This window comes from Periophthalmus magnuspinnatus, chromosome 21 (assembly GCF_009829125.3).
Source record: "Periophthalmus magnuspinnatus isolate fPerMag1 chromosome 21, fPerMag1.2.pri, whole genome shotgun sequence".
Taxonomy (NCBI): Eukaryota; Metazoa; Chordata; class Actinopteri; order Gobiiformes; family Gobiidae; genus Periophthalmus; species Periophthalmus magnuspinnatus.
In genome coordinates, this window is record NC_047146.1 from 2,894,928 (window position 1) to 2,905,952 (window position 11,025).

The following is an 11,025-nucleotide window of genomic DNA, read 5'->3' on the forward strand; positions in this document are numbered from 1 at the left end:
AGAGCGCCTCAAACAGGTGGTGTCGGAGCGTCTCCACCCACACTCTGGACCGGGGCGAGTGCAGTGTGAACGCAGCTGATCTCAGACCGAGTGCAGTCCACGATGACAGTAAACGTACTTTGGATTGGGCAAAAAACGTTTGGAAAAGGTGCAATAAAGCTGCTGTTTGACCAAATTGCTTGTCTGACGAAGCAATTTGGATCAACTTAATATCAAGGACAGTCTCCTCCTGCGTGTGTCTGCGCAGATGAGCCCGGGTCCGCCTGTGTCTGCGCAGATGAGCCCGGGTCCGTCTGTGTCTGCGCAGATGAGCCCGGGTCCATCTGTGTGTCATTCTTAAAGCTTTTTCTCCATCGGCTGCAGTTCTCACGGTGTATTTAGCCACAGCTGAAAGAAAAGACCACATGAGCGTTTATTCATGGGGCTCTGTGCTTGAAGTGTGTTGTCATAGAAGTTTGATGATCAGCTGATGGACATAGTGTACGGTGTGTGTTTGGGATGAATGATGTGTGTGTGGGTGTGTGTGTGTGTGTGTGAACAAGGCCCACCCAAAATTAAAGTAAACAGAACTAAATCTAGTGCCACTGGAGTTGTTCCACAGAGCGCACTAACATGTGTGAACTGCGCCTGAGTCACATTTTGCATAATCATTCATGCCCTTAAAGCAGAGGTGTCAAACTCAATTTCAGCAAGGGCCGCATCAGCAAAACGGTTCGTCTCAAATTTACAAAGATATAAAAAATATGTCTGTGTAACTGCATAACTCCTGATAAACTGACATTTTAAAACAGTCATGCATTTAAATTTACCTTGTCGCGGGCCACATAAAATGACATGGCGGCCCGCATTTGTCCCCCGGGCCTTGAGTTTGACAGATGCGCCTTAAAGGGTCCTCTCACACCTATTAGCATACTGGCTACTGACTATTATTTTCCTTGTTTTGATAGGTTTTAGGTTATAAATAAAATAAATAAACCATGTCTAAGCCCTACATTCCTGTGCAAAGATGAATCGTCTTTCAAAACAAAAATGTTCTTTTCAACTCCTCTCTCAAACCATTTCTTTTCTCTGGCTCAGATCTGAACCTCACTCTCTTCAAACGAGTGGTTAGTGTCTTTGAGATGGAGATGAACAGCAGACTGTGGTCCTGAGCTGCTCTCACTTGGTGTTGGTTCATTCTCTTATGAAGTGGCTGTTTTGTTTCTCCAGTTTAACGCTCACTGCCCTGAATGGAGTAGAACACTTTACTTTGTTTGTGGCTCGGGGTTGTGTCCCGTGGGTGAACCAATTTCTGTTTTAAAGTGTTTGTAGGTTTGAAATAGACTGGAATTTCACCCTTCAATTAACTCTGAGTTTGTGAATCAAAAGCAGGTATTGGTCGGTGTGTGTGGGTTTTCTGAAGACTTTTAACTGGAGTAATCGGTCCTCTCTTATAGTTTCTGCATTATCTAAGAAGACCAATTTGTTTTCTTTGTCTCTTTCCGTGTGAACTTAAAATCAATATGTGCAGCAAAGAGTTCCAGATCTTGAATTTTGATGTCAGTCCAGTTGTCATTCACGTAGCAACACTAGTGCATGGGTGGAGTGCCTGGGAACAAGGCCAACGTGTTCTGTTCAAATTGCTCCATATATAAGTTATATAATAATAGGAGAGACCGGGGAGGCCGTGGCACAGCCGTGGATTTGCCTGTACAACTTTCCTCTGAACTGAAAATATGTGGTGTTCAAACAAACTTCCAGCAGTTGGCAGATTTAGTCAGGAGGCAGTTTCGTTCTGTCTTTTAGCTTAGTGTCCTGCAGTAGTCTCCTCTTTGTTGCCTCCACCGCCCATCAAAAGAAATCATTGTCTCATCAAACTGGAGATGGGAGAAGGAAGGAGTCACCAGGAAAGAGTCTGCAATACAGCTGTCGATCAATGACTTCTTTCTTCTCCGGCTTCTGTCAGCAGTCTTTTTCTCGTACCCACTAGTAGGGTCTCGTTTCAGTGACTCGTAGCTTGTGGTGTCACTGAGGAGGCTGTTCAGCTTAGTCTCGTAATCAGCTAAGCTCAAGATCACCGTGCATCTCCCTTTGTCAGCTGGCAAACTGTTGATGCTGTGGTCCTTCTCTAGAGCAGCTGTAGAGGGAGGAGGTTTGGCGATGCTCAGTGAAGCTGTTACTTTCAGTCTAAGGTTTCCAGCTTCTGTCTCTGTGAGTTTATTGTTTCTAGTGGCGGTTTCGCTGCTGTAATGTGACTCCGTTCCTCGCATCTATGGCCACCCAGAAATCCACTGATCCATTGTACCCACTGTGGCCAAACACCTGAAGACCATCCTGGCTCCTCTGGTTGGCAGCAGAATTTGTTAGCAAAGTCAACCGGTCTCTCCTGTTGTTGTATAACTAATATATGGAGCAATTTGAACAGAACACACTGTCCTTGTTCCCAGGTACTCCACCCGTACGTTGGCATTACTATGTGAATGACAACTGGACTAAAATACAGTTCACACAGGAAGATGCCAAGGAGAACAAACTGGCCTCTTTAGTTTGTGCAGTGACTCTAGGAGAGGACCAGCGACCCCAGGTAGAAGTCTTCAGGAAGCCCACACACACCGAGCAACACCTTCTTTTTGACTCACACCATCCACTGCACAAACTCAGAGTTATTCAAACACTACAACTCAGGGCTCAAGCACCGAGGGAAAACAACACATGAGAAAGCAACACAAGAGAAACAACACATGCAGAAAGCCCTCTCTGCTTGTGGATATCCAAAAAGAATTTTCAGACAACATGAAATCCCGGTCTATTTCAAAGTTACAAACACTTTAGGGTGCGCTCAACAAAACGTCTGGGTGAGCAGTGTTTGACCAGAACTGATTCACACCATCCACCGTAGCACAGTGTGTGTGTGGGCTTAGAGCGGCTGGTCCTCTCCTTTAGTCTCTACAGAATCTAAAGAGGCCAGTTTGTTCTCCTTGGCCTCTCCCATGTGAGCTTTATTTTAGTCCAGTTGTCATTCACGTAGTGATACTAATGCGTGGGTGGAGTGCTTGGGAACGAGGCGACTGCGTTCTGTTCAAATTGCTCCATATATAAATTATATAATTATAGGAGAAACCGGTTAGCCCATTGCACAGCCATGAGTTTGCCTGTACAAGTTTCCTCTGAACTGAAAATACGTGCTTTTTAAACTAATTTCCATCAGTTTGTGCGTGTACAGATCTAGTCAGGTGACAGTTCATTTGTCCCTTTTAGGTTTGTGCAGTAGTTTCCTCCTTGTTGCTAACACTGCTACTGTCGAGATACAAGTGAAAAGACGGGTCACATCAAAAGACATTTTGTCTCATCCTGGTCAAATTGGAGATGTTTGACTTTGCTAACGAATTCTGCTGTGTTCTCAATATGATGTTTCGTGTTGCCAACCAGAGAACCCAGGATGGTCTTCAGGTCTTTGGTCACAATGGGTGCAATGGATAAGTGGATTTCTGGGAAGCCGTAGATGCAAGGAATGGAATGACCAAGACAGAGTCTGTTATAGTTATGATAAGGTTGTAATAAGGTGGACTACATTACAGCAGCGAAACTGCCATTAGAAAAGCTCACTGAAACAGACACTAGAAACCTTAGACTGAAAGTAACAGCTTCAGTGAGCAACGCCAAACCTCCTCCCTCTAATGTAACATCAGAGGAAAGAAAAGCTCTCACTGCTGTAGACTAGGACCAGTTGGAGGAGGTGGGACAAAGCACGGCATGGTTGTACACGAGTGCATGTACAACCATGTTGTTAGTCTCGTAATCAGCTAAGCTCAAGATCACCGTGCATCTCCCTTTGTCAGCTGACAAATTGTTGATGCTGTGGTCCTTCTCTAGAGCAGCAGTAGAGGGAGGAGGTTTGGCGATGCTCAGTGAAGCTGTTTACACGATTTATTTCCATCTAGCTTTGCATGAATCTTTCACCTCTTGCATTGATGCTGGTTGAGTGATGCTGCACAAAGCTTCTCCTGCACATCCCAAAGATTCTCAATGGGGTTAAGGTCTGGACTCTGTGGTGGACAATCCATGTGTGAAAATTACGTCTCATGCTCCTGAACCACTCTGTCACAGTTTGAGCCCGATGAATCCTGGCATTGTCATCTTGGAATATGCCCGTGCCATCAGGTAAGAAAAAATCCATTGATGGAATAACCTGGTCATTGTGCTCAAAAATGAGGTCAGCTGACGCCTGAATATACTCAGACTGTTGCTGACCAACTGCAGCAACCCCAACCTGTTTGCTTAGTTAACTCCAGGTGGCAACTTTTTTTTTGGCCATGCAATGTAATAACAATAAAATAGAGAACAACAGGCTGAATAGCAGTACAGCAGGCTAACGTAACACATAGACAACGAACTGTCTGGTATGTTTACATACGATATTAACAGCTAACGTAACGTATGCAGCTTGTCCACAAACACGAGAGACACGAGAGTTCTTTTCACTGATTATCTGGTCTGTCTTCTTCATCACAGTTCACACCATCAAACTAGCAAACACATCAAATATAACATAAGTTCTGGCTCATATCACATATACACACAAGACTGCACATGAATGCATGGAAAATATACATATCACTTTGACCTGCTCCTAAACAACCTGCTGAACCCAAAACTTTATATTATACTTTTCAGTCATTTCTTAAATAGTGCTCTGTCAGGTAAGACTTCACATTAGCATCAAAGGCTGAACCGGAAAAAAGCAAGTAGTTTCTGTGACCTTTAATGAAACTTATGATAAACTAAACATTTACAATATTGTTCCAATTTGGTGGGAAATGATGAATTTACACTTGCTAGGTACAATATCTGAACTGGTAAGATGCTGGACAGTCAGTGTGACCAGGGTGTTTTGAGATAAAACATCAAATGCTGCCAACTGAGTTAACAGCAGTGCAGGTCACAAAACAAGTCACAACTGCCCCCTGCACCAACAAATGGCACCACTCATGTTGTAGACACTGTGTTTTAACATCTGTACCAATAGCCAAGAGTAGTGTATTTTCTTACCAGTAACAGAAGTGTTGAAGAGACATCGTCTCCAGTGCGGGACTTTTACAGCGTCTCAGTCAATGTGTTTTGGCCTTAACAATATCTACATTCAGTCGCAATCTGCAGCGTCCACGCATAAAGTTGAAACCAAAAACATAATATGGACTAAACTCCATAAAAAAACTCCTCCTTCGTCTTGGTAAAAGTTTAATTCCCAAGTAAATGTGGTGTAGTATATCCATGTGGAGCATGTGTGCGTAAAGACGCAGCCAAATGACTCAGTGTAAAGCTCCATAATTGTCCTCCTTCGCTCAAGAAACTGCACAGAGAAATCTGAAAGTTATCAAAACAAAAGCATGTGCTCCGCAGTGCTGCCTTATTTTGTTAGAAAACAAAAGTGAAACAAGCGTGTCCATGTGAGCTCCAGCTGTCAAGTATTAGTACAATAGCCTCATCATAATAAGATAGTTACTGAATGTATGATTAGGTGTCGTTACAGCTCCCATCAAAGGATAGTTCTAAATTCCATCAATTGACTGTCCCACCCCAGAACAAACTGAGAGTTTCATTGTGACATGTATAATCAACCGTTACATAACACATATGTAAACACATATACAGAACTGAACACGTGTCTGGTTTGTTAACGTAAGATATTAACAGTTAATCAGATAAATAAAGCAGAAAAAACAAGCAACAACTTTACTCTGGATCTCACTCCAAATCAATAAATCCATTGAATTGAATTCTTCATCCTCGGCATCCAATCAAAAAATAAGGACTTCTACTCCTGAGTCCACAGCCATCTTCACAAACCACAAAGCCACAAACCACTCTGGGTGCCTCTAATGTATCTTGTACAAACATCCACAGTGTCTTTGATCACATACTTCCTACGCAGGTACGTCATGTTTAGAACGCAAAACTGCTGCAAAACAACAGTGCGTAAAATGCGCACGCATTTCGCACGAATTTCTGGATCCACTCGGCTTTGTTTACGCACTTGTCAAGCTCCGTCTGTTTACAGAAAAGCATGGCATGCCACATCGTCATGTTCCACTGCTCATTGGCTGTAAGGGGAAAATGTCACCAAACATATGTAATGTAATTGGTTTATTCTACAAGGGGGAGAGTGGGGGGTAAACTTTCAGTCATCTGTAGCACTGAGTCGCTGTCTGGGGCTCCAGTAACTCACAACCCCCACCCTTTTGGTCAACATTGGTGTTGATCAGAAGCTAACGTGTGTGTTTAGCACTGAGGAACAAAGTTGGTGCTGTCAGAAGTTTATTATACCTGAAATTGACAAAAGAAATGCAAAAAAATGTCGGAGTAGATTTCATGTTTGAAATACTTTCTTGCAGCAGATTGGACATGGAGGATCTAATTTATTCTGTGGACATAATTTCTTCACTGGATTCTATTCTCTGGACCTGTACGTAATGAATGAGACCGACTTTGTGTGAATATGTTGATGTTTGACAGAACCAGAGCGCTCAATGGTAAGTGAAGTCCAAATCCAAATTTTTGGCTTTTCTGTAAAAACGTCTTTCCTGTCAGCACTGTGGTGATTTCAGGTGAAAACGATTTGCCTATTTGCAAAGACGAGCACCGTAGCTTTCACTTGATGTGTAGATGGTTCGTGTGGATGACGCAGAAGTATATGTACATTGCTGTAAAGTTGTAAAGTCGGGACAACAGCCACCATCAAAACGTTAACAGGATAATATTATTGTGATAATGTTAATCGCGATTTTGGTCACAATAATTGTGAGTCTAAATTTTGATATTGTCCCATCCCTACATCTGAGTACAAGTCGCACCCCGGCAAAACTATGAAAAAAAGTGCAACTTATAGTCCGGAAAATATGATTATGACTTAGCTTGTGCAGGCTTGAATAATTGTCCCCTCTGCGTCTCCGCTCCCGGTTCCACACGTCTGGCACCACAGTCACCAACGCTCAAGTCGCAGCTGTTGGACGATAAGGAGATCTTACTGTGCTGCAGGACAGTCTCCAAAGAAAACCACACGAGTAGTTTAGAAAAACAACTTTCCACATACTAGCGTTGAGTAATTTCCGCTCTGCGTACGTCATCCTGGTTCTGAGCGTCTTTGTCCACTGTGCCCCTTCCAGGTATGGCACCTTATGTTTAGCAGTAAGATCCTGCCCAATGCTCAGCGCTCAAGCCTACATCACACATGCCTTCATGAGACAAAACACTACAATTCCACAAATCTGATGCGATGTGCAGTAGTTTCATTAGTCGGGTGTAAGCTTGGCACAGAGTGAAGGGATGAGAGACTCAGAGCATCAAAAATAAAGCTGACACCTAGTAAACATGTCAATACATTGTTTTCATGGAATGTATTATTTTCAAATCTCAAAAATGTAACACGATGAGCTAAATATGTTATTTGTTTATTTATACTGACAGAGAAGACTTTGAACATCCCAGTAATTACAGAAATATTAGCCATAAACCAGGTCAACAAGAGCAGCCGTGTCTGAACACAGTGAACTGAGACTTCATGAAACTATAACTGCAGATTTAATCACAAGTATATGTTTAGTTCGACTAACTACAAATATTGTTTAAGAAATCAGGTCTTCAAGAAAACTACAACAAGGAAATAGTGCGGCCTATGCCATGTCAGGTGTAACAGACACGTGAGGACAGGTGACGGGTGCGGTCAGAGCATTCACTCCTGTCAGTTTAATGAGAGCCTGACAGACCAGCACAACCACAATCTGATCAGTCTGAAAAACACAATTAAATGAAGGTACAGCAAAGAGTTGAACACATTTACATTACATGAGGAATAACATTTCAAAGGAAAAAGTTCAAATGAAGTTAATTATAAACAGTGCAGTTTTTGATGAAATATACAATAAACTCTTTGAATAAATAATAATTTTCAAAACAAAATAACAGTGTTTTCAAAGTGTGGTCTTTTTTGGACAGTCCAAATAAAGAGTCTTTTAAAGATGTAACAAATTTGTTAAAAATAAAAGGCACAGATATGATCCCAGCTGTGGAGAACAAAGCTGCTATTTGAGTTTAGGGAAATGTGCAGTGTCTCCAGCAGCACCAAACCCGAGCCCAGCGTAGAGAGGCTGAGTGAACCTGGTCTGGACTCTGTGGAGGAGGCTCATGGTACTTTCAGAGACGCTGTAAAACGCCAAAACCCCTGCACTGTGGTCCAGGTAAACCCCGATTCTGGACCCGACCAGTCCTGAGACCTTGTACTGGATTTTGTTTAACCAAAAGAAACAACTTGTTTTGTTACACTCCAAGGCCCAGGATTTATCATTGTATCCAAAAAAACATTCATCCGAGCGTCCTTTCCTCTGAATGTCTCTGTATGAAACTGCTATATAAACACACACCCCGCTCCACTCCACCTCCCAGTAACAGCGGCCCGTCAGACTCTCTCTGTTCAGGACCTGACACCTGTGACTGAATCTGTCTGGATGATCTGGATAACTCTGGTTTTCACTCATAAATGTTGCTCTTCTGTTTCCATCAGACAGGGACAACCATGCGTTAACTGTGTTTGGGTTCAGAGTGATTTCTGTAGAATATTGTAAAAAGTCCTCTCTGGAGCTGGGTTCAGTTGTTGGCAGTGAAGCCTGGACTGCATTCACAGCAAGCTGGAGTGTGTCCCTGAGCTTGGACACAGCTCTGGTCACTTCCTCAAAGTATCCCCGGTCCCCTGTGTGAATGGTGGCTGGCTCTATGCTCTCTGTGAGTGAGGACAGTGAAGTGTAGCGCAGTATAAACTGGTTATGATCCTGGGTGAGGTTCAGTTTGTCCAGATTAGAGAGGCTCCTCTTCAGCCCCGTCACGTCCTGCTGCAGTTGGTCCTGGAGCTCTTGGACTCGGCTCAGTTGCGTCTGCTCCTGGGAGCGAATCTGCTGCTCCACTTCAGAGCGTCTTTTCTCCAGGAGAAGGGCCATGTCTCTGAAGCTGTCGTCATTGTGCTGCACTGCTGTCTCGGCAGAGTGGCTGATGTCCTGGGCCTCCTTTTCTAGCATTTTCAGATCTGTCTCTTTGTGCTGGAGGCTCTGGAGCAGCAGGGCCCTCCTGGCCGGCAGCTCTTCCTGTCTCTGAGCCCTCTCTGAGGCAGTGGACACTATGTCATGACCCTTATGTTGGTCCACACACAGGGAGCAGAGCAGCTGCTGGTCGCTGCGGCAAAATAGTTCCATCAGTCTGTAGTGTTGAGAGCAATTGATGTCTTTGAGCCTGCGAGACGGCGCCACCAGCTGGTGTTTCTTAAATGCTGCGTCATCATAATGAGGCTGTAGGTGGCTCTCACAGTAAGAGGCCACACACTGCAGACAGGACTGGACAGCTCTCAGCTTCTTCCCAGTGCACTCATCACAGGGCACATTGTGAGGTCCGGCTTTGGAGCGGCCAATAGAGGACGGTGGGCGCTTACTCTTCTTCTTCTTCTTCAGCTGTTCTACTAAATCAGTTAACACTGTATTTTTGCGCAGGACAGGCCTGGGGCTGAAGCTCTCTCTGCACTGAGGACAGCTGTAGGTGCGCTTCTGTTGGTCCCAGTAGTGTTTAAGACACTTCATGCAGTAGTTGTGTCCACAGGGAGTCGTCACTGGATCCTTCAGTAGATCCAAACAGATGGGACAGGACAGAGAGTCCTGCGGAACACGCTGAGCCATGTCTGTGTGAGTTGTCCTTCTGTGACCAAAGTAAAATGAGAGGAACCTGACAGTGTGCAGGTTTAGAGCAGTGCCTCCAGCTCCTCCTCCATGTGCGTCAGTCAGAGGGCATGTCCAAAACTGTACATGGAGATTCATTGTTGTTTAAGGATAACTGGAAAGACCAGCTGAACCACTCCGAACAATACTCATCTGCACCAACCCATGATCAAGTTTATACTGAGTTTGGTCCAAATGTGGCACAGGTCAGTTCTATGTTTAACATCACACACTTATTAGGTTAATATTGAGTTATTAGGTCAATAATGATTCTGCATATCATTTACATATTTTAAATGGTCTTAATTTCAGCACTAGCACTTCTTGCTTCCGGCCTGTCCAGTGAAATGTATAAACTAATAAAATAAAGTTTTCTAAATAATGCTGCACTCACAGATTTGTTTGTCTTGAATCAATCTAGTCCTGTAGTTGTGCGCTGTTTGTGTTTATGTGCTGCTGTGTGCTGCAAAAATGAAAGACGCATGTTAAAACTACCAGAATTCAGAATCTAACCCTTTATTGAATGTTCCAGTGTCTGGCCCCTGCTGCAGCTGCCTGCGCTCCATGGAGTCAAGATGCATGGATCCATACTCAGGTCAGCCCAGCCACAGCTGTGGTTTTCTTTTTCAGGGCTCCTCTGTGTTTCAACAACATTAAACATGTTTTACATCAGGAGCTGCTAAGGTACGTTACATGTGTGGATTATTGAGAGGGAGAGCGCTTCAGTGGGCTGAGGCAAAGTTCTCTAACACCACTTTAGACCAAGTGACTTATGATGGTTTGTGGGAGAATTGAAACTTGTCTCCGAACACCCAAACGAGAGACCATGGAACAATATATTGGGGACTCTCTTGCCACAGGTATCATCCATCCATCCTCTTCACTTCTAGGGGCTGGGTTTTTCTTTGCTGCCAAGAAGGACAAAAGCTTAAGACCATGCATAGACTTTAGGGGCCACAATAATATAACCATCAAAAATAAGTATCTATTGCCGCTCATAGACTCAGTTTTCACCCCACTCCACGGGGCCATGATCTTTACCAAACTGGATCTCTGTAACACTGATCACTTGGTGCCCATAAGGGAAGGGGATGAATGGAAACAGCCTTTAAAACTATGTCTGAAATGAACACAGTGAACTGAATCTTCATGAAAATATAATTGCACATTTAATCACAAGTACATCTTTAGTTTGACTTGAATTATAAATATGTATTTTTTTTAAAATAAACTTGTGCAGGTCTTCAAAAAAAACTCAACCAGAAATAGTGCGGCCTCTGCCATGTCAGGTGTA

At 43.6% G+C, this 11,025-nt stretch overlaps 1 protein-coding gene across 1 annotated transcript; it reads right to left on the bottom strand.

Moving 5' to 3' along the window:
- Window positions 1–8,003: 8,003 nt before the first annotated feature.
- LOC117388820 (E3 ubiquitin/ISG15 ligase TRIM25-like) lies at window positions 8,004–9,708 on the bottom strand. The gene has a single exon (XM_033986363.2). It carries the CDS (start codon window positions 9,690–9,692, stop codon window positions 8,058–8,060), a length of 1,635 nt encoding a protein of 544 aa, XP_033842254.2. The 5' UTR covers window positions 9,693–9,708; the 3' UTR covers window positions 8,004–8,057.
- Between the last annotated feature and the right edge of the window lie 1,317 nt (window positions 9,709–11,025).

Bases quoted from the DNA above. Each gene is read 5' to 3' on its own strand.
- LOC117388820 (XM_033986363.2), bottom strand. From the start codon at position 9,692: ATGGCTCAGCGTGTTCCGCAGGACTCTCTGTCCTGTCCCATCTGTTTG.